Source organism: Schistocerca americana, chromosome 9 (assembly GCF_021461395.2).
Source record: "Schistocerca americana isolate TAMUIC-IGC-003095 chromosome 9, iqSchAmer2.1, whole genome shotgun sequence".
Classification (NCBI taxonomy): domain Eukaryota; kingdom Metazoa; phylum Arthropoda; class Insecta; order Orthoptera; family Acrididae; genus Schistocerca; species Schistocerca americana.
In genome coordinates, this window is record NC_060127.1 from 3477195 (window position 1) to 3505108 (window position 27914).

The 27914-nt window shown below is 48.9% G+C and overlaps 1 protein-coding gene across 1 annotated transcript in view; it reads left to right on the top strand.

Moving 5' to 3' along the window:
• The window catches only part of LOC124550846 (alpha-(1,6)-fucosyltransferase), a 315823-nt gene that overhangs the window by 165497 nt on the left and 122412 nt on the right, over positions 1-27914 (top strand). The window contains exon 3 of the mRNA XM_047125574.1: positions 23343-23403. Within this exon, the coding sequence (XP_046981530.1) occupies positions 23383-23403 (21 nt within the window). The 5' untranslated portion in view covers positions 23343-23382. The remainder of the gene's footprint in view (positions 1-23342; positions 23404-27914) is intronic.

Sequence of the window (27914 nt, forward strand, 5' to 3'; positions counted from 1 at the left end):
AACTGAATTTCCGCATTTACCGGTGAAGTAAGCCGGATGATACGGTACGGTCCTTCATAAGTAGGTGTAAACTTTTTGGTTCTTCCCTTTTTTACTACTGGATTGCTCAACATAACTAGGTCTCCTACCTTGTACTCAGGCATTTTTGCTTTTTGATTACTTCTCTTTAGCTGTTGGGCGGTGGCTCGGGCATTGTTCCCTCTTACTTTTTTCCAAATGGATTTTAGACGTCGAGCTAGACCTTTCACATCTTTGGATTTAATTCCAGGGGGCAGTTTGTCAATTTCAAAAGGCGAATTCATAGGGCGGCCATATACTGCTTCATAAGGTGAGTACCCTGTAGCTTCATGGACACGGCTGTTATATGCTGACGTGACGTATTGAACATACTTGTCCCAGTCAGAGTGATGTTTATTAACATAGTAAGACAGCATGCGCATAACGGTGCGGTGGACTCGTTCCAGGCGACCGTTTGCTTTTGGGTGGAACGGTGTCGTTCGCCACTTTTTAATTCGCAATAACCGACAAACTTCGGTAAATACCGCAGACATGAAATTCGTACCCTGGTCTGTGAGTACAGCTTCAGGGCTTCCGTATGGTAACACCAAATGGGTCCCCCCAGGGGATCCACAACTCTTTTGTGGATACGTGCGTAGCGAGCACGGGGCTCCGAGCTAATGTGGCCTTCCTTCCTTTCCGGGCTGCATACCTTCCCTTTCCGCATCCTTCCCCATCCCCTGTCTTCACCCCCCCCCTCACCTCTGGCTCTTTCCTTCACTTTCTCCCCCTCTGGGAGTATGGTTTGCGCCTACGTCCGGAGACGGACGCTTGTCAATGTACCGCATTCTTCTTCTTCCTTGCTTGTATGTCTTCTTCCTTCCTTTGTCCTTCTCCATTCCTTACCTCTTCTCTTTACCCTTTTCTCCGCTGCGGCGTTTGAGACCCCCTCTTCTTTCCTTTCCCTTTCTCTTTCTTCCTCCCTGTGCGTGTCTGAAGGCCGACCCACGCACTTCCATGCGTAGCCGGTGACGGGGTAACGCGTAATTCCCCGCCCCGGGTAGACAGGTAGGACACGTACGTACCCCCTGGTAAAGGCCAGGCCCAGGGAGGGGTGATTACCCGAGCTGATACCTTCCGAAAGTGCCGATTGGTCCCTCCGTCCGTTTGTCGGGAGGTGTGACCTGAGGTGTGAACAATCACCTAAGGCGGGTGTGCCCTCGGTGAGGGCCCCCACAAGGGAGGAGCGCGCCATCGGAGACGCCGGTAATCATGGGGGATTCTTCCGCAATGGTTTCCTCACCTTCCACTATGTCTGCTCACAAACGTAAGTTCACTGAGTCTCAGCCACAGACGGTTCTTCCATCGTTGCCACAGTTCCTTGTTGTTTCTCGGTCTGACGAAGGTCACGACTTTTCCACGGTCAACCCTTTCATTATTCAGAAAGGTGTCGACGCAATTGCGGGTCCTGTAAAGTCTTGTTCCAGACTACGGAATGGCACCCTGTTGTTGGAAACACACAGTGCCCTCCAGGCTCAAAAATTGCTGCGTACTTCTCTGCTCCACACCTTCCCTGTCCGGGTGGAACCGCACCGTACCTTAAATTCCTCGCGTGGAGTCGTTTATACACGCTCCCTCGATGGATTGTCTGACGAAGAAATTCAGCACTACCTGTCTGACCAGGGCGTCACCGCTGTTCATCGGGTTACGAAAAGGGTTGACTCGAACATCATTCCAACCCGCACTGTCTTCTTGACATTTGACAAAGTTCAACTCCCATCAAAAATCAAAGCAGGCTATGAGATAATTTCCGTTCGCCCTTATGTCCCGAACCCTACGCGTTGCTATCGATGTCAGCGGTTCAATCACACCAGCCAGTCCTGTTCCAATCCGGCCAAATGTGTTACGTGTGGCAGGGATGCCCATGAGGGTGCTTGTCCACCTCCATCCCCTCGCTGCATCAACTGTATGGGTGACCACGCTGCTTCCTCTCGAGATTGCCCTGTTTTTAAGGACGAAAAGCTGATCCAGGAAATAAGAGTGAAGGAAAAGGTGTCGACCTTTGCTGCTCGAAAGTTACTCGCCAGTCGACAGCCCACCGTGCCTCAGAAAGGAAAATACAGCGCTGTCCTTGCTTCTCCTCGGCCAACAAAGGAGGCGGCCACGCAGACTTGCGACCTCACATTTAGTACCACGGTCGTCAGATCGGCCAGCGCAAAGATCGCCCGTTCAACCTCACCTCTTTCGCCTGCCCACTCTATGGCTCACCCTTCGTCGAGTTCTGCTAAATCTCGAGCCCAAAAGTCAGACGCCAAGTCTTCAAAAAAAGAGCATTCTCGTGAAGAGTTTTTACGTACTGCAACTTCACAACCATCGGTTCCTCCTTCATCTAAACATACCTCCAAGAAGGCTACGAAGAAACACAGTTCCTCTCCCTCTCCGCCACGGCGTGTCCCATCTACAGCACCACCTGGCGGAAATCGCCCTCGGCCATCTTCTGTGTCGCCGAGGCGCACTGTTGGTGGCCGGTCAACTGGCCGATCGTTGGTGGCAGGAGCTGCTCCTGACCAACCTATGGATCAGGATCTTCTGCCTTCGACTGAATGCCATTCCATCCTGTCGGTCGCAAGCTCTGAGCAGTCGTTGAGTTGACAGCACCCTTGGTGACGTTCCTCCATTTTCTGTTCACCCTATGTCCATTATCCACTGGAATATCCGCGGCATTCGCGCCAATCGGGAGGAATTGTCGATCCTCTTACGATCCTACTCGCCGGTCATCTTCTGTCTTCAGGAAACAAAGCTGCGTCCCCATGACCGCTTTGTTCTCCCTCATTTTCAGTCCGTCCGATATGACCTCCCCTCTGTTGAAGGCACTCCAGCCCATGGAGGACTCATGATTCTGCTCCATGATACTCTCCATTATCACCCAATCCCCTTAAACACTTCCTTCCAAGCTGTCGCCGTCCGTCTTTCCCTTTCTGGATACACGTTCTCTCTTTGTACGGTATACATTCCATCGTCTACACCAATGGAACGAGCTGATCTCCTTCATCTTCTTGATCAGCTTCCACCCCCCTACTTGCTGGTTGGGGACTTCAATGCCCACCACCCGCTTTGGGGATCTCCACATCCTTGTCCACGTGGCTCACTATTGCTAGACGTCTTCCACCAAGCGGATCTAGTCTGCCTCAACACTGGGGTCCCCACATTTTTGTCTGCCTCCACGGCAAATTTATCCCATTTGGACCTTGCGGTCGGTACTGTTCCGCTAGCTCGGCGCTTCGAATGGTTCGCCCTTGATGATACACACTCGAGTGACCACTTTCCATGTGTTCTACGACTGCAGCCTCAACTGCCATATATGCGCTCGCGACGCTGGAAGTTTGCCCAAGCCGATTGGACACTTTTTTCGTCTCTAGCGACATTCGATGACCGTCGCTTTCCCAGCGTCGACGATGAGGTCACACATTTTACCGACGTTATTCTCACAGCTGCGGAACGTTCAATACCACGCACCTCCGAATTGCCCCGGCGCCCTCCAGTTCCTTGGTGGAACGAGGCATGCCGTGACGCAATACGTGAGCGGCGACGTGCTCTTCGCATTTTCCGTCACCATCCAACTTTGTCCAACTGTATCCGATATAAGCAGCTCCGTGCGCGATGCCGTCGCGTCATCCGCGATAGCAAGAAGGCAAGCTGGAAATTCTTTACTAGCTCATTTAACAACTTCACTCCCTCCTCGGAAGTTTGGAGTCGGCTTCGACGGTTCTCAGGCGCGCCTAGTTTCTCCCCGGTCTCTGGGCTCACTGTCGCGCATGATACCTTAGTGGACCCCGTCGCAATTTCTAACTCATTGGGTCAGCACTTTGCTGAGATTTCGAGCTCTTCAAATTACCCGCCAGCGTTTCTCCCGAAGAAACGTGCAGCGGAAGTGCGACATCTTGCTTTCTCCTCTCAACATCGCGAAAGCTACAATACTGTTTTCTCCATGCGCGAACTCCAACATGCACTCTCTTCTTCTCGCTCCTGCGCCCCAGGACCGGATGGTATCCATGTCCAAATGTTGCTGCATTTATCAACCCATAGCCTGCGTTACCTCCTTCGCCTTTATAATCGAATTTGGACCGACAGTACCTTTCCCAGGCGATGGCGGGAAGCTATCGTCGTTCCCGTTCCGAAACCTGGAAAGGACAAACATCTCCCCTCTAGCTATCGCCCCATTTCTCTCACGAGTAGTGTCTGTAAGGTTTTGGAGCGTATGGTGAATTACCGTTTAGCTTGGTGGCTGGAGTCCCGCAGTCTTTTAACACCAGCCCAATGCGGATTCCGAAAGCATCGTTCTGCTGTTGACCATCTTGTTGCTCTCTCCACTTATATCATGAACAATTTTCTCCGGAAACGCCAAACGGTAGCAATATTTTTTGATCTGGAGAGAGCGTACGATACCTGTTGGAGGACAGGCATCCTCCGCACACTGTTCTCTTGGGGCTTTAGAGGCCGGCTGCCCCTTTTTCTTCGCGAATTTATGGCAGAGCGCACATTTAGGGTGCGGGTGAACACTACTCTCTCCCGTACTTTCTCCCAAGAAAACGGGGTACCCCAGGGCTCCGTGCTGAGTGTTGTACTGTTTGCCATCGCCATTAATCCAATTATGGATTGTCTCCTTCCTGATGTCTCGGGCTCCCTCTTTGTGGACGATTTTGCGATCTACTACAGCTCTCAACGGACCAGCCTTCTTGAAAGACGTCTTCAAGGATGTCTCGATCGCCTCCACTCGTGGAGCATCGAAACCGGCTTCCGTTTCTCACCCAGTAAGACCGTTTGTGTAAATTTTTGGCGACGTAAGGAGTTTCTTCCGCCCTCCTTACATCTAGGTCCTGTCAACCTTCCGTTTTCCGACGTCGCTAAATTCTTGGGTCTTATGTTTGACAGAAAACTGTGCTGGTCCTCCCACGTTTCCTATCTTTCGGCTCGCTGTCTGCGTTCCCTTAACACCCTCCGTGTCCTGAATGGTACCTCTTGGGGAGCGGACCGGGTGGTCCTTCTCCGCCTCTATCGCGCCTTAGTGCGCTCGAAATTGGATTATGGAAGCATAGTCTACTCCTCTGCTCGGCCGTCTATTCTTCGGCGTCTCGACTCTATCCACCACCGTGGATTACGTTTAGTGTCTGGAGCTTTTTACACCAGCCCTGTGGAAAGCCTTTATGCTGAGACTGCTGAACCTCCACTGTCCAATCGGCGGGCAGTCCTTCTGAGTCGTTATGCTAGCCATCTGTCTCCCATGCCTGCTAATCCAGCCTATAACCTTTTTTTCGACGCCTCCTTTGATGTCGAGTATGCAGGCCGCTCCTCCTCCCTCCTACCCCCGGGAGTCCGCTTCCGTCAACTGCTCCATTCTCTTTCCTTCCGCTTTTCTAAAACCTTCTTGACAACTTGGGGTACAGCACCGCCTTGGCTCCGTCCCCGGATCGACTTGCTCAGAGACCTATGTCAATTTCCCAAGGATGGTACCCCTACACTTGTTTACCGTCGGGCATTTGCTGCTCTATGTGCACAAATGACGGAAGCCACATTTATTTACACCGATGGCTCGAAAACATCGTTAGGTGTAGGGAGTGCCTATATTGTTGGCGACACCCCAAATCACTTTCGGCTTCCCGACCAGTGTTCGGTTTATACTGCGGAGCTTTACGCTGTTCTCCAGGCTGTCCACTACATCCGCCGCCATCAGCGGATACAGTACGTAATCTGCTCAGATTCTCTCAGCTCTCTCCTCAGTCTCCAAGCTCTTTACCCTGTGCACCCTCTGGTCCACCGGATTCAGGACTGTCTGCGCTTGCTCCACCTGGGGGGCGTCTCAGTGGCGTTCCTCTGGCTCCCGGGACACGCTGGTATCTGTGGAAATGAGGCGGCCGATATAGCAGCCAAGGCTGCAGTCTCTCTTCCTCGGCCAGCTCTTCAGTCTCTTCCGTTTACCGATCTACGGAGCGGTTTATGTCGCCAAGTCACTCATTTATGGCATGCGCATTGGTCAACACTTCCCCACAATAAATTGCGGGAAGTGAAAGCCGTTCCTTGCGCTTGGACCTCTTCCTCCCGACCGCGTCGTCGGGAGGAGGTAATTTTAGCCCGACTCCGGATAGGGCACTGTCTTTTTAGTCATCGACATCTTTTAAGCGGTGATCCTCCCCCACTCTGTCCCCACTGCTCTCAGCTGTGGACGGTCAGACACCTTTTAATTGAATGCCCCTATTTTAATCCGTTACGCTCCCGTCTACAGCTATCGCCTGATCTATCGTCGATTTTAGCAGATGACACGCGCTCAGCTGACCGCGTTCTACAGTTTATTAGAGACAGTGAAATGACGTCAGTCATTTGAAGCTTTTTTTTGGGGGCCAACCAACCCCTTTCTATAGTGGACTTTTAAGCATTCCTTCTGCCTTTAGTTTCTCAAATTTTCTGACTTTGTTTCCATCGCTGCTGATTTTAAATTTCGTTTTTTTCCTGTTTTCTACGTCACGGGCTGGGCGCTAATGACCATAGAAGTTTTGCGCCCTAAAACCACAACAAAAAAAAAAAAAAAAAAAAAAAAAACCAAATGGGTGACAAAAGCACGCGCTACTGTTTCAGCGGACATATCTGGTATAGGAATGAGAATCAAGAACCTAGAGAAATGATCTATAAGGGACAGAATATACCGATTATTTTGGGGGCTCACAGGGAAAGGACCGACAATATCTGCTGCTACTACTGCCCAGGGATAAGTGGCTTCTGGTACCTGCTGTAAAGGCACTTTCGTTCGAGGTGGTAAGGACCTCTTAACACAAGGTAGACAATTTTGTATATACTTTTGCACGTCTTTACGTCTTCCTGCCCAGAAATAACGGGCGGCTATTCGGCAGTTTGTGGCTCGAAGGCCGTTATGACATGCCTGCAGGCTATCGTGACACTGTGCGATAATCTTGGAACGTAATTCTTTCGGGATTACTGCCTGTTTGCCCAAGTGGGTCTTTCGATATAAAATTCCATCTTCAACGGAAAATTCAGGCAAAGCCACATACTTCTGACATTCGACGTCTCTTTGCTGTGCCTCCCTTAATTCTTCAATAGAAACGTCATTAGCTACGATCACTCTGACCTTTCGGCTTAATGCGTCGGCGTTCTGATGTAACTTGCCCGGTTTGTGTTTCACCTCATACTCAAATTCGCTCAATTTCAAAGCCCAACGAGTTAGCCTACTACTAGGGTCTTTTAAGCTCAACATCCACTGTAACGCGGCGTGATCAGTGATGACAGTGAATTTTCTCCCATACAAATAACATCGGAAATAAGTTACACCAAACATGAGTGCTAGTAGTTCCTTCTCAGTTGTGCTGTAATTTGACTCTGCTTTATTAAGCTGTCGAGACGCATAACCAATTGGTCGTTCTTCGCCATCTATCTCTTGTGACAGGATGGCTCCTACAGCATAATCTGAGGCGTCCACTGACAGTATGAATGGTTTTTCAAAATCCGGGTACGCTAGTACAGGGGCTCTAGTTAAAACATGTTGAATTTGTTGCATAGCTTTATCACATTCTTTGGTCCAAATAAAACTAACTCCTTTTTTCAATAAATTAGTCAGGGGCTTAGCAAGGGTGGCATAATTATTCACGAAACGTCTGTAGTAGTTTGCAAGGCCTAAAAATGACTGTAGTTCTTTGACATTTGTCGGTGTTGGGAATTCCTTTACTGCGGTGGTCAAACGGGGGTCCGGTTTGACGCCTTCTCCACTTATTATATGACCTAAATATTGTACTTGTGACTGGGCGAAAGCACACTTTTCTAATTTTACACTCAAATGAGCTCCTTTTAACCTTTGCAAAACATCCCTCAGTCTTTCTGCATGTTCTTTTATCGTTTTAGAAAAAATAATAATGTCATCTAAATACACCAAGCAGGTTGTAGGTTTCAACCCACGCAGCAGCAAGTCTGCAAATCTTTGAAAAGTGGCAGGGGCGTTTCTCAATCCAAATGGCATCCTTACAAATTCATACAATCCTGTAGGTACAACAAAAGCAGTTTTATGGCGGTCCTGGGGTGCAACAGGGATCTGATGGTACCCAGAACGCAAATCAAGGGTGGTAAAATACTTACAGTTGCCCAATCGGTCCAATGTTTCATCAATGCGCGGTAACGGATATGTGTCTGGTGTCGTTACCCGATTTACTGCCCGCATATCGACACATAGGCGATAGGCTTTCTCCCCATTTACTGATTTCTTTGGCACAACGACCACGGGGGACGCCCACGCACTCGAGGAGGGTTGTATGATTCCTGCTGCTAATTGCCGCTGAATCGTATCTTCAACTACAGACTGCAAATGATATGGTATACGGTAAGGTTTTTGTGCAATTGGCCGAGCTTCTCCGGTCGGAATTTCGTGCTGAACCAAATCCGTAGCCGGTAGAAACTGCCTCTCTTCAAACAACCACAAAAATTCCTCTAATACCGGCTGCAACATCCTTTTCTCCTCACTGTTTAAATGACCTAACTTCTCTGCTAACTGACTCCTTATCGTCGACGCGACATATCGCACTTCTCTAACTGAATATTTCTTTCCTTTCCTTCCTTTCTTATCTTTATTTCGCTGCTTCTCAGCTCCTCTTATTTCCTCAAAAATTTCCTGACCACTGGCAACAATAGTACCCTTCGGTATCACAACATCTTCTACACCAAAATTATCTATACTTACTGGTATCGCAAAACCCTTCTGTCTCCTTTCCGGTCGGCAGATACTTCTCTTTATATGTACTGACTGACGATCTAAAACATCATTCTGGGTGAGCGGGTCAACCAGAATGTCTGTATTAGGCTGTTCTTGATTTTTGACATCTATCCAGAGAATCTTTCCACTTCCGCCTTTTATCCTCACAGGGTCAGTGGTTTTTATCGCCCACATCTGCGGTTTTATAGGAGACTGTGAACGGCGCCTTTCGCAGCTCCCTCGCGTCTGACGGGGGTGCGCACTGCCAAATCGGTGAATTGCTTCGCCGAACTGCACAGTTCGCGTTCGATAATCCACTATCCCCTGATAACGGTGCAGGAAGTCATTCCCTAGTATGATGTCAAATTCACCCTTCTTTAGCCTTACTACCTCCATCATCTGACTGTATTTACCCTCGTCGATTTGCAGATTCACTACACACGAACCTGCAGGGACAATTACTTCCTCTCCAAGGCCACTGATATTGTACCGGGGTGGCTGTAATACCCTTCGATCATTTTTCTCCACAAACAATACACTAACTTGAGCACCAGTATCAACTAAAATTCTAACTGATTTGTTCCCGAGTACGCCAAATAGACTAACGTGTTCCACCTCTTTACATTTTTCGGTCCTAACCGGGTGTATTATTTTTGTCGGGGGCGCGGGTGGGTGGCGGAACCTGCCCCCCAAGCGTTTCCCTGATTCGACCCCGCGTTGCGGCGGTGGCCGCGCATCTGATTAGAAAATGGAGACTTTGTGGGGCAAACATTATTAGCATGGCCTACTGTCTGGCAAATAGTGCAATACGGCGCGCGACAGCGCATTGCCGTATGGTTGGGCTTCCCACAACGCTGACAAAATACTTCTTTTGCTGGGACCGGTACTGGGTCCGATGGGCGCGGGGCGGCAGCGCAAAAACGCAACACCTCTTCGCGAAGCATTGCCAAACGAACAGCTTCAAACAGAGAAGTGGGGGAGGCTGCTTTGACTTCTCCTCCGATGCGGGGGTCAATACCGCGGACAAATGCATAAATTGCACGCGCTTCGGCTTCTGAACGCAAAATTCTGTTTTCACTGGCATTTTCACCTAGCTTGTAGGTACGACAAGATACTGCTCGTATGCGATCTGCAAAGGCATCAAAATCCTCATTAGGCTTCTGCCTAAGGGTTGATAATTGATCTCTGTAATATGCGGTACCTCTGGTATCGGAATAACGCGTAGTCAATCCGCGGGCCAATACTTCAAATTCGTGCGTGTCACGCAATTCGTCCACTGTTTCTATGAACATTCGGGCTTCCCCTGTCAACTTGAGTCTGGCTACATTGACCAATAGATCATCCGGCCAGGCACACGTGCGACCCACATCACGAATATTTTGTAAGAACATAGCTACATTTTCGTGGGACTTCCCAGAAAAGGTGGGAATGAAATCAGCCGCAGGAAAATTGCTTACAGTCGCCATGTTAGCAGAAATTGTGGCGTTTGTATTAGAGACAGAATTAGTGTTAGTTGCCTCTGTTTGAGCATTTGTTACAGGGGTGGAGCTAGCCACAGGTATGGAAGTTCGCGCACTAGCTTCCAGCGTCTGTTTCAAGACGCGGTTTTGCTCAAGTAGCTCCTGATTTTGTGCGAATAACTGGCGCATTTGCGAATTTATGGCCTCGAGCGGGTCTTGCGAGGCGGGTGCCTCTACGGGGGTATCCCGTTCCGTCGCTCGTGTTCCCATCGGCATGTTTACAATTTTAAGGGACGCTAGTGACCAGAAAAAAGTAATGATCGTTACAAAAAAAGGACGGCCACAAAGATTCTCAATCCAGCGGCGGAAGATCGTCGAAGATATAGTTGTAAGCATCGCGGCGACTTACATGGCGATGGAGGCGGTGCGAGGCAGTGGTGGCGGCGACGGCGTGGTGCAGTGGCTGCGGCGGCGGCGGTCGGCGGGCGGCAACGGCAGCGACGGCGGCGGCGGCGTCCGGACCCTCGGGCGGCGGCAAATGTGTTGGCGGCGGACGGCGCTGGCTCGGCCGGTCGGTGATGGCGGCAGCCCCCTGGCGCGTCGGTGACAGCGGCGGGCGGCGGTGGGCGGATGACGGCGGCGGATGACGGCGGCGGATGACGGCGGCCCGGCCGGTCGGGCAGCGCAGCGCAGGCCCCTCGAACTCAGGCAGCGGGCAGCGCGGCGGCGTCCGGCTCACGTGGCTGACTAGCGTGGGCTGCCTCGCTGCAGCACGCGCCCTGTGCGTGTTTAGTGGAGCAGCCACGGCCCACGTGGAGCAAACGTGGCAACCGGTTGGCGCATTCCATGCGCGAAGTTCACGGCGTCTCGCCGGGAAAAATTTTGTGTAGTGACAAAGTCACTACGGGAACGTATCCAAACTTCTGACACCAATTGTACAGGATGGCGGGTATGGGCAGGCGGTGGGCGTTATGGAATAATAGTGTAATTTTTAGAGAAAGGCCATTTATTGGCTAAAGCATGATGAAAGGGGCTACATAGGCCTAGGGAGGTGAGGGTGAGCCAGAGCTTGCAATTTGGCGAACATTGTTCGCGAAGCTACCGAAAGTGGTTGTCTGCCAAAACTAAGTCCACAGTGCCGCAGCACCGGGAGAAGCGGGAGATGATCAATGCTACAGGGCGCGCATCCGACTCACGGGTGAGCAAGAATACAAGAGAGCGGGCCCGGCGACGGGCGGCCGGGTATGTTCGACGCACCACGCGGCTTCCTCCACCGTGATTGGTCAGGACCGAGCAAACCGTGCGGGCGGCATGGAACTTTCCAGAGCGTTGCCTGCTAAGCGACGCCTGGGGCGGCGTTACCTCGTCAGCACATGAGAGAGGCGCGTGAACAAGGTGCCCTTCATCGGTGCTGACTTCCTGTTACTAGACCGTGGGACGAAAGAATTTACAGGCAGATAACGCTGCCGGCCGTGGCTTGGCCGCAATGGAAAAATGAAGTTACTGGTTGGAGGCTCATATAATAAAGTAAAATCTCCTATTGTCTGGCTCATCCTTTACACACTGTGAAAGTTAATGGACCTCAAACACTCCCTCGGGGTGCGCCCGATGTTACTCTTTATGTGTGAAGACTTCTCTCCGTTGAGAGTGACATGCAATGTTCTGTTTGCCACAAACTCTTCGATGCACTGACACAGTTTTTCTGATATTCCTTACGCTCGTATTTTGTTCATTAGGCGGCCTTGTAGAACTGTATCGAAGGCCTTCCGGAAGTCCAGGAAAACGGCTTCCACGTGGGCGCCGGTATCCGTCTGGGTCTCGTGGGCCAACAGAGCGAGCTGGGTTTCACGCGACCGTTGTTTTCGGAACTCACTTTGATAACTGCTGAGGTTTTCAGTCTCACGAAAGGTCGTAATACGCGAGCGCCCAACATGCTCCACAGTTCTACAACAGACTGACGTCAGAGACAAATTTTATCGTTTTGTGTGTCTGTTCGATGACCCTTTTCGAAAACGGGAATGACCTGCGCTTTTTTACAACCACAAGGACGGCTTCGCTCCAGCAGCGAGATGCGGTGCACTGCTACTGGAAGAGCAGCAGCTTGTTTCGCTGACTCTTTGTAGAATGGTATTGGCAGTCCGTCAGATCCAGTGGTCTCTCCTCTGTTGAGCGATTTCACTTGCTTTTTGTCCCATGGCCACATATTTCGACAGGCATCATTTTGGCTTTAGTGCGACGATTTAAACGAGAAACTACAGCGCGATCTTCCTCTGTGAAACAGTTTTGGCAAAATACATGTAGCAGTTCGGCCTTTTTGTGTGATTCTCTGTTTCATTGCCGTTACGGTCAGAGAGTGCCTGGACAGGTGGTTTCGATCTGTTTACTGATTTAACATCAGACCAGAATTTCTTAGGATATTGCCTCGATCCGATATTCGTTGAACGCTTCACGCATGCCCCTCATTATGCTAATGTTGGCTTCGTTTCGTGTTCGTTTGTCTGTGAGGCTTTGGCTGAGTTTAAATTTGCAGTGGTCATTGCACTTGCCGAACGACACTGAGTCTTCTCCATCCCTCACAATTTTGCTGGGAACATACTTATCTAAATTGTATTGTATTTCTCCGGTGATGCTCAACGTTGTCAGTTGTGGAGGTGAAATTTTCGTAGAGGTATGTCGGATAGTCTCAAATCAGTCTCTTGTCGCTCTTGCTAAACAGAAAGACCTTCGTGCCTTTCTTTGTATTCCCGGTTTCACCCGTATTCACTGACGCTACTACGGCCTTACGATCCACGTTTGTCTGTTGTGTCGAAAAGTTCGGACCTGCCTGTGACGCGGAGATGTAAGCCGTGAGCTCCACGGCTGGGCCCGGCATTCGGGAGGCCTACTGTTCGAATCCCCGTGTGGTCAGCCACACGGAGCGCTTTCCCTAAAGCCAAATCCGGGGACGTTTCCTTCGGAACGGCCGGTTGCCCTGTCGATTCTCACTCGGTCCAGTCCCGTGTTCCGGCCCTGGCGCCCTCTCCGCCGACGGCGCGACAGACCGTGACCTCGGACTCCTAGCAACGAACCGCGCCTCTGGTATCGCCTCTCCCCCACTGTAGGCTGTTGAGCACCCCTGTGGCTGACTGCAGACCCGCTGCGCTTCACCGCAGACGCCTGCGGAACCACCCCGACGTATTTCTGAACGGCTGGCGCGCCGCCCTGGTGTCGGCGTGCGGATCAATGGTGTGCCCAGCAGCTGCCGGTGGGCAGCAAGTCTCTCCAGACGCCATTTGCCACGGGTGGAAGCTCTCCGAAACGCCGCATAACACCAGACCGTCTCTCCAGGTCCGTGTAGCGCACACAGGTGCCTCGCTGAATGGAGGGGTGTGGCGACATTCTTACTCCAACCCTCCTGCCAGAAACAAAGGACACTTTGTGCCTCCTGCGGCTATCACTGCTCGCCCGAACAGCGGAGGCGACTGCCGTACTACAGTGTCTCCAATTTGCTTACCGACGAGTGGGAGAGGGAACGGATCGTTTCCGGAGAAGCGCTTGCTCAGCTGGACCATCTACAGAACGGAAGCAGTGTGCACCCCGTTTCGTGCGATGTACGGGAGCCGACCATATTCCTCTGCTGCGTAAATACGCTTTCCGACTTTCGAGGAAGGAAGGAAGGAAGGAAAGAGGATCAGAATCCAACGTGCCCCTTCAACAGTGCGGCCCTTAGAGACGCTCGGACTACGGAAGTGTGGGGAAGGAAATCGGTGTGCCCTTTTCAAAGGAACGAATCCGCCATTTCCCTGGAGAGATTTAGGCAAGTCACGGATTGATGGGCAGGCGGGGTTTTAACATTCGTCCTCCCGAATGCGAGTCCAGTTTGCTGACAACTGTCTCAGCCACATCCTCTACGGATTTTAGGCAAACGAAACGGTAGAGTTTTCGCCCAAGAAGGCTGCCCGCGATGGAGAAATTAATCATTGCGTTATAGCAACTAGATTACCGATTTCTTACTAAAAGTTTCAGGTAAGGAAATGTCTCAGAGAGTTGTACGAAGCAGGGGACAGACCTGTGCGCAGGTATAACGTGGAGTCTAGCGCTATACTCCGAACTTCCGTACCGGGCGTGGTAACCCGTTGCCTTCGTGACTTAGCGAGCCAGTTTTTGTGTGGGAACCTGCTGTTTGACGCGAACTCCGTAGCGCGATTTCCACATTTACGAATTAAGACGCCATAGTGACGAAAGAAAGACTGTGGTACTCTTTGAGTATTAACGGCCAGACCATACTGTGTTTAGTCGTGCAGTTTCACACTCAGCAGCCGAGCTTGGTAACGAATCTCGTGTTGCAGTTGTCGGGTGCTTATATACGCAAAACTAGCAATGAAATAAGTCAAATTCGGCGATGTCTGCAAAGAAATGCGCAGAAACGCTTCGCGATATTAGGAGAAAAACAGAAAAGAAAGCAGAAATGTCTCTCGGACTCTTGTGTGTTGACCAGGGCTGTGTGTTCGGCGGCAGTTGTTATCTCTGTTAGTCACACACTGGAGCTCTCAATTGTCATATCTGCATCGAACACACTACCCCCATGCAATCCGTTTTTTTACCTTCATACCGCTAGTATACGGACTTGCATTGATAACGTGAATAAGGTTGTAGCAGGTTCCTGTTCTCTGTGCCTTTTTTCGCAGTCAGCTGTGTTTGCGGTTTACTTACCTGCTGGATGTCAACTTGCAGTATCTCACTGTTCCGTTGAGCCTGTCATTTGATTTAGAAATGTAACACAGCTCCTCAGTGAAAAACATTACAATATGGTGGAATTTTACACATTACTCTTAAGCTATTTTTTTTTTCACATGAGACGGTGTATACGGAGGCGTGCTGAAAAGTAATGCCTCTGAATTTTCGTATGAAAACTCGTAAAGCTTAGTAAATAAAAGAAACGTTATTCACATTCTACATCCTTATCCTTCACGTCTGCATATATTTGCAGCCCTCTGCCTCTAGGGGGCTCCGAATTGTAGCGGTGTGTAGCGGAGCTACGTCGATGCGTGAGACACAGCGTGCTGCAGTGGACTGGATAACTGCGGGCAGGAAGTGTCCGACCGCACGTGGAGGAGTCTCGCCTCCAGCACGACAATGCCAGACTACAGGCGAGCGCTGGGGCGGCAGCGACGGCCCGGCGCCTCGGGTTCGTCCCGACCTGGCCCCATCCAGTCTCCATCTGTTTCCAAAACTCTGAGAACGTCATCTAGGACGTGGCTGTGACGGTGGTGAAGCGGTGCGAGCAGAGGCGAGGCGAGGCCAGGTGGTGGCACCGTCCACATAGACTGGGCGGCAGCACTGGTGCCGTGGACGGCTGCCGGCCGCACGCCAACTAATACCGTTGGAGACGAGTGCTGAACATTGTTTTATTTTCGCTCTGAAATGTAAATCTGTTGAGGTTCCGTGGGTATTGATAACATGATAAACATGGTGATTTATTACAACATTTCACACTGATACACTTTACTACATGTTGGCGCGCACATAATGAAGATGGACGGAACGGAACTGACCCGAACAGCTTGTAGGAGCAAAGATGTAGAAGCAGTCAGAGATAACACACACATAGTTCGACACTTATCGATATCATTTAAATTGGTTCGACCAACTTAACAAAATCATTGCTTGAATTGTCAGATGTAAGGTGACAAGAAAGATTGTATGTTCGTTGTAGATGCAACGCCGTGGCTGGGGATATGGGTTTCATGTAATAGTCCCGATCGTAAAGTTTTTTTAAACGAGACTACCGGTTTCAACTGTGCAGTAACCATCTTCGTAATCTACAAGAGAAGTAAAAGAGAAAAATCGTTATTGTTTAATTCCTAAACACCATTGGTAGTTCCCTATGTAAGGCACTCGCCATCCGTTGACTGCACGAGCTGTTTTTTTATAGTGTCTATACACTATTTGCAGTTGTTACTGGGAAATGAAGAGACTTGCACAGGACAGAGCAGCGTGCAGAGCTGCATCAAACCAGCCTGTGGACTGAACACAACAACAACGTTAAGCCAGTTAGGCTCAATCGATGTCGCAAAGCCCTCTCTATGCCAAATTGTGATCCAGCTGACATCGTGTTGATGTTTCACAAGGTCCAACACGTACAGTTGGTCTCACGTGGACCCAAAGCTGCGCCAAACGAGGACATACAGGCGCTATTTAGCCCGACCTGACAAATGAACTGTGTAAAATAGCGCCCGTAGAGTCGGTACAGGGCGAGTGCTTTGCCGTTAAGCGAAATTGTGGATTCTCGTGAAACTGCTCGTGCTATGTTGTTGCTCTTCAGGAGTCAGTGGAGGACAGAGCTTTGAGCTGACGGTTCGGCCATCGTGATTTAGGTTCTCCGTGCTCTCGCTACATCGCTTGAGGCAAATGACGGGTATTTCCTTTAGCAGGTCACGGCCGCTTTCCCTCCCCATCCTTCCGTAATCCGAGCTTGTGCTCCGTCTCTAATGACCTCGTCGTCGACGAGCTCTGAACGATAACCTACATCGTCTTCGTCCTCGACAGCTGAAAGGTGGAATTGGAAAACGTTAAAACTGCCACGTCAGACATTTGTCAAGAGAATGAAGAAACAATGCCAGTATGTTTGTGCATAGTGATGTAGAAGATTCTCTGATGCCCAGAATTACCTTGCTCATCGCATCACCTCAAAAAAATGAGACAAATTAGAAATTCGTGAAAACGTTTCAAGTGGAAGTAAGTGTTTACAGGTTGAGTCTTTGCTAGTAAGGATGTTCGTTTACGCGAATAGCGCCGTTAACGGGTTCGAAAGACTGGTTCCTCTTTAGACAGTACATTTGTTGTTGCTTACGTTAGTAGTGATATGTAAACGTCAACACCAGTCTGAAGATGAACCTGTCTGTTCCGAACCGCTAACGGCGCTATTCGCCTAAGTAAACAGCATTATTATTACCAGTGGCGGCTGGTTGCTGCTTCCTTCTTTGCGATGCTGTACAGCGTAAACAGCCACGGTCAGTGATCGATAAAACAGCAGTAAGGAAGTATTTGCTCCGAGTGCCATTAAAACTGACGCACAGCGTGTTATTTCCGATAACACAAGCACAGAACTACAGCATTCGGTTTTAACTATTAGAACTGTAGTCCACAGAAACCAGTCCGCGTATTTTTAAAATTTCTGAGCTCCAGAAGAAAACTCAGCTCGGCACAAAAACCATCGCCGTCTACTGACGTACGTTTGAAAGGCTTTGTGCGCGTATTGGCGCGTGCATCAGATCTAGCGACATGCAACAGGGAACACTCGTTTTGTGGGGAAAAAGAACGCTCTGAACGTTTTCCATTCGCACTCTGCTGCACTGGCGTGGCCTCGTAAGCGGCCCACAAGTGGTTCACTCACTTTACGGTGTCGATGTCCGCGATGTGCGGCTGTTAGTACACATCAGCTCTGACCACTTGCTGCTGCTTGCGATGTTACCTTACTCTTTACGAATCTAACGCCGAGGTTTTGTCTCCTTGCTTTATTTATCGGTATTTTCCAGCGATTCCGCGGCAGATCTCGCTCCGCTTGCGGCGCAAGTTTACCGTAGCTGCTACGGCGAGCGAGGATGGCACGCCTCTGCCGTCTGCAGGAAAGGTCGTCCGACAGACGCACACACTTACCTCCTAACCACACTGACACTAGTACACTGCCACACCGAAAACAGACGCCATCTCAAACTGATTCTCTTCAATGTTTCTATAAAATGTTGTTACGGAATGGATAAGTAACAAGAAGTAGCAGAAATTACGACACCGAGAAACTCGTAATCAGAACTGGCGACCAGCAGACTAGCACAGGCAAAAAGGCCATTCGTGTCCGAGAGAAGCCAACTAGTACGATACATAGGTCTTAATTTAAGGAAGAAATTTCTGAGGATGCGCGTTTGGAGCACAGCATTGAGAGGCAGTGAAACGTGGAGTGTGGGGAAAATCAGAATAGAATACAATCGAAGCATTTGAGGTGTGATGCTACAGGTGCTGTCGAAAATTTAGTAGACTGGCAATGTATGATGTCAAAAATTTAGTGGACTGACAATGTATTCTCCACAGAATCGGCGACGAAGGGAATACATGGAAATGACTGACAAGAAGAAGGGAAAGGATGAGAGCATATTTGTTAAAACATCACTGAATAAGTTTCGTGGTACTAAAGGGAGCTGTAGAGGCTAAAAGCAGTAGAGGGCGACAGAGATTGAAATATATTCAGCAAATAATTGACGACGTAGGTTGCAAGTGCTGCTCTGAGATGAACAGATTGCGCCAGAATTCGAGGTAGCCAAAAAAAGTTAACAACGGCCATTTAAACAGAGAAAATCTACTGGAACACTGTTCACGAACATGTTTTGCAATCAAATAATGTTCAATTAAGTAAACTATAAGAAAAAATAAACAAAGACTTCCAGTAAAAAGTGACACTAAGTACGTGAACGCAGCAACTAAGCACTTTTATTTTCATTCATCACAGTCACCGAGCAGTCTAAAGCGCTGAAGTCATGGACTGTGCGGCTGGTCCCGGCGGAGGTTCGAGTCCTCCCTCGGGCATGGTGTGTGTGTTTGTCCTTTGGACAATTAAGGTTACGTAGTGTGTAAGCTTAGGGACTGACGACCTAAAGATTTCACACACATTAAATCACATCACAGTCAAGGCGTACCTTCTTCCTAATAGAACGCATTTTGCAAACGTATTTTTCACATGTAGAATCTGTTTCGGTAGTTTCGGGTGCCTTTAAAGCGTTGACATACGTGCCATCGCGACTGACACCGCCTAAATTTTTGGCTCACTCTGCCCCTCTTGCACGTGCACGACGGATTCGTCGACCCTGCTGTCATATGGAAAATTTTTGGAAAGAACTTCGTTAATTACAGTCTGCAATACAGTCTGCAACTCCCGAGAAATAAATACTGGAATTCATTTTCCTACCTTTGATATTTGGTTTGGCCAAAGCCATCCCGAGTTTTTTTATAAAATCTCGATGCGACAGCTTGCTATTCTTATTTACAACCAGACCGATACCCTTACTATTTCTAGGTTTTCTCCTGCCTTCTTATCGTCCTTTATTTCTCCCCGTGACTTTCATTGTCAGATATTTCTAATCAAATGGTTCAAATGGCTCTGAGCACTATCAGACTTAACATCTGAGGTCATCAATCCCCTAGAACTTAAGAACTACTTAAACCTAACTAACCTAAGGACATCACACACATTGATGCCCGAGGCAGGATTCGAACCTGCGACCGTAACGGTCGCGCGGTTCCAGACTGAAGCGCCCAGAACCGCTCGGCCACACCGGCCGGCTATCAGATATTTCTGTTTCATTGTCATTAAACTCGCTGCTTCTTGAAAAGAATCTACTGAATCCGTTGAGTCAGTCTTCACTGGCTAATAATAGCTCCACACTTACATTCTCTCTGATATAATTAAAAAGAATATATGGTGACAAGTAAGAAAAGTAACGTTTATAACTTCGTGGGGTAGATTTGTGCGTCTACGTGATTACTCTGCTTCACAATAAAGTGCCTGGCAAAGGGTTCAATGAACCACCTTCAAGCTGTCTCTTACCGTTTCACTCTCAAACGGCGCGCGGGAAAAACGAGCACTTAAATTTAACTGTCCGAACCCTTATTTCTCTTATTTTATCGTGATGGTCATTTCTTCCTATGTAGGTGGGTGCCAACAGAATGTTTTCGCAATCGGAAGAGAAAACTGGTGATTGAAATTTCATGAGAAGATCCCGCCGCAACGGAAAACGCCTTTGTTTTAATGGTAGCCACTCCAATCCACGTATCATGCCTGCCGCACTCTCTGCCCTATTTCGCGATAATACAAAACGAGCCGTCCTTCTTTGTATTTTTCGATGTCATCCGTCAGTCCCACCTGATGCGGATCCCACACCGCACAGCAGTACTCTAGAATAGGGCGGACAAGCGTGGTGTAAGCAGTCTCTTTAGTAGATCTGTTGCACCTTCTAAGTGTTCTGGCAATGAATCGCAGTCTTTGGTTTGCTCTACCCACCACATTATCTATGTGATCGTTCCAGTTTAGGTTATTTGTGATTGTAATCCCTAAGTATTTAGTTGAACATTTGTGTGACTTATCGCGTAATCGAAATTTAGCGGATTTCTTTTGGTACTCATGTGAATAACTTCACACTTCTCTTTACCCAGGGTCAGTTGCCACTTTTCGCACCGTACAGATATATAAATCATTTTGCAATTCGTTTTGGTCATCTGATGACTTTAGAAGACGGTAAATGACAACATCACTTGCTAACAATCTAAGACAGCTACTCAGATTGCCTCCTTCGTCATTAAAATAGATCAGGAACGATAGAGGGCCTATAACACTTCCTCGGGGAACGCCGGATATTCTTTCTGTTTTACTCGATGACTTTCCGTCTATTACTACGAACTGTGGCCCTTCTTAGAGGAAATCACGAATTTAGTCGCGCAACCGAAGTGATATTCCATAGGCACGCAGTTTGGTTAGAAGACTTGTGAGGAACGGTGTCGAAAGCCTTCTGGAAATTTAAAAATATGGAATCAATTTGACATCCCCTGTCGATGGCACCCATTACTTCATGAGCATAAAGAGCTAGTTGTGGTTCACAAGAACGATATTTTCTGAATCCATGCTGTGTGTCAATAAATCGTTTTCGTTGAAGTAATTCATAATGTTAGAACACAGTATATGTTCCAAAAACCTACTGCAAATCGACGTTAGTGATACGGACCTGTAAATCAGCGGATTACCCCTATCTCACGTTTTGGGTGTTGGTGTAACTCGAGCAACTTTCCACTCTTTATGTACGAATCTTTCTATGAGCGAGCACTTGTACATATTTGCTAAATATGGAGCTATTGTATCAGGATACTATGAAAGGTATACAATGTGGACCGGAGGCCTTGCCTGTATTGAGTGATTTAATCTGCTTTGCTACACCGTGAATATCTACTTCTGTGTTTCTTACCTTGGCAGTTGTCCTTGATTGGAATTCAGGAACATTTACTTCGTCTTCTTTGGAGAAGGACTTCCGGAAAACCTTGTTTAATAATTCTGCTTTAGTGGCACTGTCAACAGTGACTTCACCGTTGTTATCGCGCAGTGGATGTATTGATTGCGTCTTGCGACTGGTGTGGTTTATGTATGACCAGAATCCCTCTGGGTTTTCTGGCGGATTCCGAGACAGTTTCCTTGTGGACATTACTGAAAACATCTCGCATTGAAGTACGCGCTACACTTCGGAATTCTGCAAAACTTTGCCCATCTTGGGGATTTTCCGTTCTTTTAAATTTGGCATGATTTTTTTCGCTGCTTCAGCAGCATCGATCTGACCCGTTTTATGTATCAAGGGGGATCAGTACCATCACTTGTTAATATATGTGGTATATATTTCTCAGTTGCCGTCGATACTATCTCTCTGAAATCATTCCACATCTTTCCTACACTTTCCTACACTTTCGTTCAAATGGCTCTGAGCACTATGGGACTCAACTGCTGAGGTCATTAGTCCCCTAGAACTTAGAACTAGTTAAACCTAACTAACCTAAGGACATCACAAACATCCATGCTCGAGGCAGGATTCGAACCTGCGACCGTCGCGGTCTTGCGGTTCCAGACTGCAGCGCCTTTAACCGCACGGCCACTTCGGCCGGCTACACTTTCGTGATCAGATTGGAAGGAGTGGAGACTATCTCTTAAAAAGGCGTTAAGAGCATTTTTATCAGCTTTTTTTAAAAATAGATTTACTTTGCATTTAGTTTTGATGGTGGCAGGTGTTACGGTGTTCAGCCTAGCGGCAACTGCCTTGTGGTTGCCAATCCCTGTATTCGTCGCAGTACTCACTATTTGCCCAGGATTATTTGCTGCTAAGAGGTCAAGTGTGCTTTCGCAACCGTTTACGCTTCGAGTAGGCTCATGAAGTAATTGTTCAAAATAATTTTCTGAGAAAGCATTCAGTACTATTTCGGATGACGTGTTATGCCTGCCACCGGCTTTAAACGTTTAATGTTTCCAGCATATCGAGGGTAAATTTCGACCACAACTGCTACGTTTCTACAGAAAGAATGGTCGCTGGTTAGCAGGCACCTGCACAGTACAAAACTACAGCCGGTAGTAAGATTACATGGGAGCGGAATGGAGTAGTGGCGGAACTGGAAACAACAGAGCGACGCGTGGGGTAATTAATTGCAGCACGAGTGTAGTTGAGGGTTAGTGGGGACGCCTGTGTCGCTGACGTTAGCACAGTTACGGAACGTGATTTATGTGCTCAGGCTTAATGACTCCTCTGGAAGGAGGAGGGGGCAAGTCTACTGTTTAAAAAATCAACATGGATTGCACAGTCACAGGTATCACAGTAGTTCCCTACTCACAGAAATACCGATTCGTATTTCCTTTAGTCGAAATTACGTAAAAAAAGTTATTAAAAAGCTATTGTGTATGCAGTCGGATGCTTGCTTGAGATACAGCGCTTTCTGTATGTTTGCTGTTTTTATAGATCGTAAGATGTGTCCTGACGGCCGAAACTAGTAGTGAACTGTATTGTCGCTGTAATAGATAAGCAGCCATTGATCTCCAGCCTTTCGCATATGTCTCGGTAGTAATGTCAGCGATCTCACCCCAAATAGTACGTTGTGCCTGTTGTGTGAAGGGACGTGTCAGACAGTTGCGTCCGCAGCTCGTGGTCTAGTGGCTGAATCATGGGGTCCCGGGTTCGATTCCAGGACGGGTTGGGGATTTTCTTTTTCCGGGGACTGGGTGTTTGTGTTGTCCTCACCACCATTATCATTATCGTTCGTGACAGTGGCTAGATTGGACTGTGTAAAAACTGGGACTTTGTACGGGCGCTGATGACCGTGCAGTTGAGCGCCCCACAAACCAATCATCATCATCATCATACAGTTCTTACGGACGCGGCCTACGGTGTTGTTTCTATCGGCCTGCTGGCCGCTGGAGCGCCAGTAGTGTGGGTAATTGTCCCGTAGGCGGCCGGCTATACTGCTGTTTCAGCGTTGTCCCGTCTTGTTTACACGTACACTGCAAATTATATCTAATTACCGCAGAACGCGCTTGTAGCAATTTAATCCTAAACACTCGAGTAATGTACTGTTTTCATTGTTTGCAGGTATGGAACCAAACTCGTCGTAGGGACTGGAATCAGCTGGATGCATCACCTGTTTCATGCGGTAGGTTGGACCTTCGTATGGCTTTTGCTGTCTTCTTGCGCAGTCAGATAACAGTTGTCCGCTACCGCAGGCAGACATGTGATGGCAGCACTGCGACGGTGCTGCCTATCGCTTTCGAAGCTATAATTTTAGCAGCGAAACTGAACAACTGTTTCACAAGTTTCTAGGGTCGGTGTCTTTCCGAGACAGCAACGTGATCGGTTTACAATCGGTATACGCTCTTCTCGCGCTGCAACGTTCATATTTATTAGCGGAGGCGCTTGTCGCTCCTGCGTGACAGGCAGTTTCATTACGTGTTCCCACATTTTGTACTGTTTCATTTTAACGCAAGAACCATTCACTTCCTGATTTTTTACGTGGAATGAAGTGGTACTTGTTTTTAGCTTACGTGTCCTGCCCACGTTCGTGTTCTCTCTCCAGGTGGCCAAGTGTCAAAAAGCCAAGACAACGACTTGCGAGTATTCCACCATATTTGCGACGTTCCCTGTCTTAATTTTCCTTTCCTGTTCTACCAAACATCTGCACAACTGCTCCGCAATTCACACCTAAGTGCGTGGCAGAGGAGTAATCGAACGACTTTCACTCTGTTCCTCTCCTGTGCCACTCTCGAACAGCGCGCTGAAGAAATGATCACTTAAATGTGACCGTTAAAGCTCTGATTGTGACGATGATCAGTTCTCCGTATGTGGTAGGTGTCAATAAAATATTTTCACATTGGGAGGAGAACTTTACAGATTCAGATTTCGTGAAAAGATCCCGCCGCAGCGAAAGACGCCTAAATTGTTTCAATGACTGCCACCTAACTCTCCTATCGTATTCGTGACACGCTCTCCTCCCTGTTTCGCGACGATACACAAGGAGCTGCCCCAAGCCGCTGCGGTCACTGCACACTGCTACCTGTTGACACACAACACTTGGTATGAAGACGATATCGTTTTCGTGAAAGGCTTCTTTTTCTTGTGTTTTTATTCCGCAGCTGCGCGGGGTCGGCACGGTTAGTATCGGAATGGGCACGGTTAATTTAGAAGGTGTCCGGATTGCCTTCGTCCAACCGCTCTGTTGCCTCCGGGACGGAATGTGTGTACCCCAGCTGTCTGCGTGCAGTGTTGTTCGCTTGGATGTGTGCGAAAGTTTTCTAAACCTTCCCATATCGTGTAACGGAGGCGGTACTCGGGTAACAACCCGGTATTCACCTAGTGGTATGTGTGGCAGAGCGCCTGAAAACCACGTCCACGCCTGGCGCCGCCGGTGGGCTTCGATCAGAGGCCGGCGCCGCGCGTCCCCGTGTTTTCTGGCGAAAACAGTCCCGTGCACTCAGAGTGGCACTATTCGAAAGTGACTGTGCGACCATCACGAAGCCAACAGTCTCTACAGCTCACGTAGTGATAGCGAGGGAGACTCGGGCGGGTACACTCGCGTGGCCCTCGATGAACACAGGAATGCGGTAGACCAGGAAGTCGATAATGTTGCAACAAGGTACCCTCCACCGTGCACCGTATACAGGCTTGCGGAGTAGGCTGGTCTCTTACATTGGAGGGCACGTAAGATGCAGCGTCTTTCACGTAAACTATCTTCTTAATTATCTCGAGTCTCCTCACTGGTTCAGCATAACGTCACTTTCCGAAGATGTATAAAGGCTGAAGGTTAACACTTCCTAAGTTCTTAAAATGTTCATCGGAGTCACGCAAGATTCTTGCTACCGTTGATTTTCTTGTTGTGATTTCCAAAGACACTCAGTGATTACACTGCAACGACCTGATATTATCCCTGTATTTCAGATTCGCTCTTCATCTGAATTCCTAATAGAATTTTAACTTATCGATGTTTTTCTTCCCTGATCGGTTGCTGAAATTAACTTAGTGCTTTCCGTAATACACTACTGCCCATTAAAATTGCTACACCACGAAGATGACGTGCTACAGACGCGAAATTTAACCGACAGGAAGAAGATGCTGTGATATGCAAATGATTAGCTTTTCAGAGCATTCACACAAGGTTGGCGCCAGTGGCGACACCTACAACGTGCTGACATGAGGAACGTTTCCAAGCGATTTCTCATACACAAACAGCAGTTGACCGGCGTTGCATGATGAAACGTTGTTATGCCTCGTGTAAGGAGGAGAAATGCGTACCATCACGTTTCCGACTTTGATAAAGTTGGGATTGTAGCGTATCGCGATTGCGGTTTATCGTATCGCGTCATTGCTGCTCGCGTTGGTCGAGATCCAATGACTGTTAGCAGAATAAGGAATCGGTGGCTTCAGGAGGGTAATACGGAACGCCGTGCTGGATCCCAGCGGCCTCGTATCACTAGCAGTCGAGATGACAGGCATCTTATCCGCATGGCTGTAACGAATCGTGCAGCCACGTCTCGATCCCTGAGTCAACAGATGGGGACGTTTGGAAGACAACAGCCATCTGCACGAACAGTTCGACGACGTTTGCAGCAGCACGGACTATCAGCTCGGAGACCGTGTCTGCGGTTACCCTTGACGCTGCATCAGAGACAGCACTGCCTGCGATGGTGTACTCAACGACGAACCTGGGTGCACGAATGGCAAAACGTCATTTTTTCGGATGAATCCAGGTTGTGTTTACAGCATCATGATGGTCGCATCCGTGTTTGGCGACATCGCGGTGAACGCACATTGGAAGCGTTGTATTCGTCATCGCCATACTAGGGTATCACCCGGCGTGATGGAATGGGGCGCCATTGGTTACACGTCTCGGTTACCTCTTGTTCGCATAGACGGCACTTTGAACAGTGGACGTAACATTTCGGATGGGTTACGACCCGTTGCTCTACCATTCTTTCGATCCCTGCGAAACCCCACATTTCAGCAGGATAATACACGACCGCATGTTGCAGGTCCTGTACGGGCCTTTCTGGATACAGAAAATGTTCGACTGCTGCCCTGGCCAGCACATTCTCCAGATCTCTTACCAACTGGAAACGTCTGGTCAGTGGTGGTCGACCAACTGGCTCGTCACAATACGCCAGTCACTACTCTTGATGAACCGTGATATGGTGTTGAAGCTGCATGGGCAGCTGTACCTGTACACGCCGTCCAAACTCTGTTTGACTCAATGCCCAGGCGTATCAAGGCCGTTATTACGGCCAGAGGTGGTTGTTCTGGGTACCGATTTCTGAGGATGTATGCACCCTAAATTGCGTGAAAATGTAATCACATGTCAGTTCTAGTATAATGTATTTGTCCAATGAATACTCGTTTTTATCATCTGCAGTTCTTGTTGATGTAGCAATTTTAATAGCCAGTAGAGTAGATTCCTCACACACCTATTTATCTCGCAACACAGTAAACTATTGTTTTATAAAACTCAGCCCTCGTAAATTTTACGGATCAGAGCTACTTTTTACGTTATTTCCGCGTCGAATTCGAACTTTCATCATCGTTCAGTTGTGCACGGATCAGCCAGAACATTGTGGCCGCCGACCTGCTGCCGACATAGAATCGTCCAGGCGATGGCAGCGTCGCCTGGCCAGGAATGGCTGCTAGTGAGACAAACGCACGGTACACGTAGTACCACTGAGCGCGTTGTCTGCGTGTAGAGTGAGGAGTGCGCGCCATCTGTCTGAGTTTGACCGAGGGTGAACTGCGGGGGCTCGGAAACTGCACGACTTGCCGGGTGTTGGAGGAGTGCCGTGGTGAGGGTCTTCAAAGCGTTGGCGAAGCGAAGGTGAAGCCGCGCCCAGGCGCCGTGGGCTGGCTGGTCTGTAAAACAGGGCGGCGTACAAGTGTGATGGAACACACAGTGCGCCGAACACTCCGGCTCCAGTATGTTCTGTGGAACATTCACGTGGGCATCCGTGGCTCCAGTGCAGCTCGTGCAAGGCACCGACGGCAGTGGCATTTTCCAGCAACATAATGCGCCGTGCCACAAGTCAAAGAGCGTGACGAGTGGTTCGAGGAATACAGCGGCGAGTTCCAGTTGATGTGCTGCCGCCACGACGCCTGCCCCCCGCCCCCTGAACGCGATCGAACACATCTCGGATGTGACTGAACGTGGCTTCAGAGCCCATCGCCCCATTCCCTGCAATCTGCGGGAATCGGGTGACACGGGTGGGTGTGCAGACGTGGTACGAACGACGTACCGAGGCCGCACTGCATCCGTGCCGCGACGCCTCGCCGCTGCTACTCGCGACAGAGGTGGACGTGCCGGCTAGAGGCAGGTGGTCACAGTCTTCTGGCTGGTCAGTGTGGGAATGCTTGTAGAACTATTTCTTCAGTAGGCAAATTTCAATCGTTTCGGGTAAAAATGTCTTAGATAACAATTCACCGCGCAACAACAGATTAATGTTCGACAACTTCGCAAAGATTTGTTGTAGTTTCGCAATACTCGTACTACTGCCCTTATTTGAAAGTAACAGTAATCGACGAGGCTCTGGAAGCAGACTTGTCTGATACTGAACTGATACAACATTATTACAACATGGGACATATTGTTCATTTTTTCGTTTCTTAAACATTTATGAGCGGCATTTTGACACA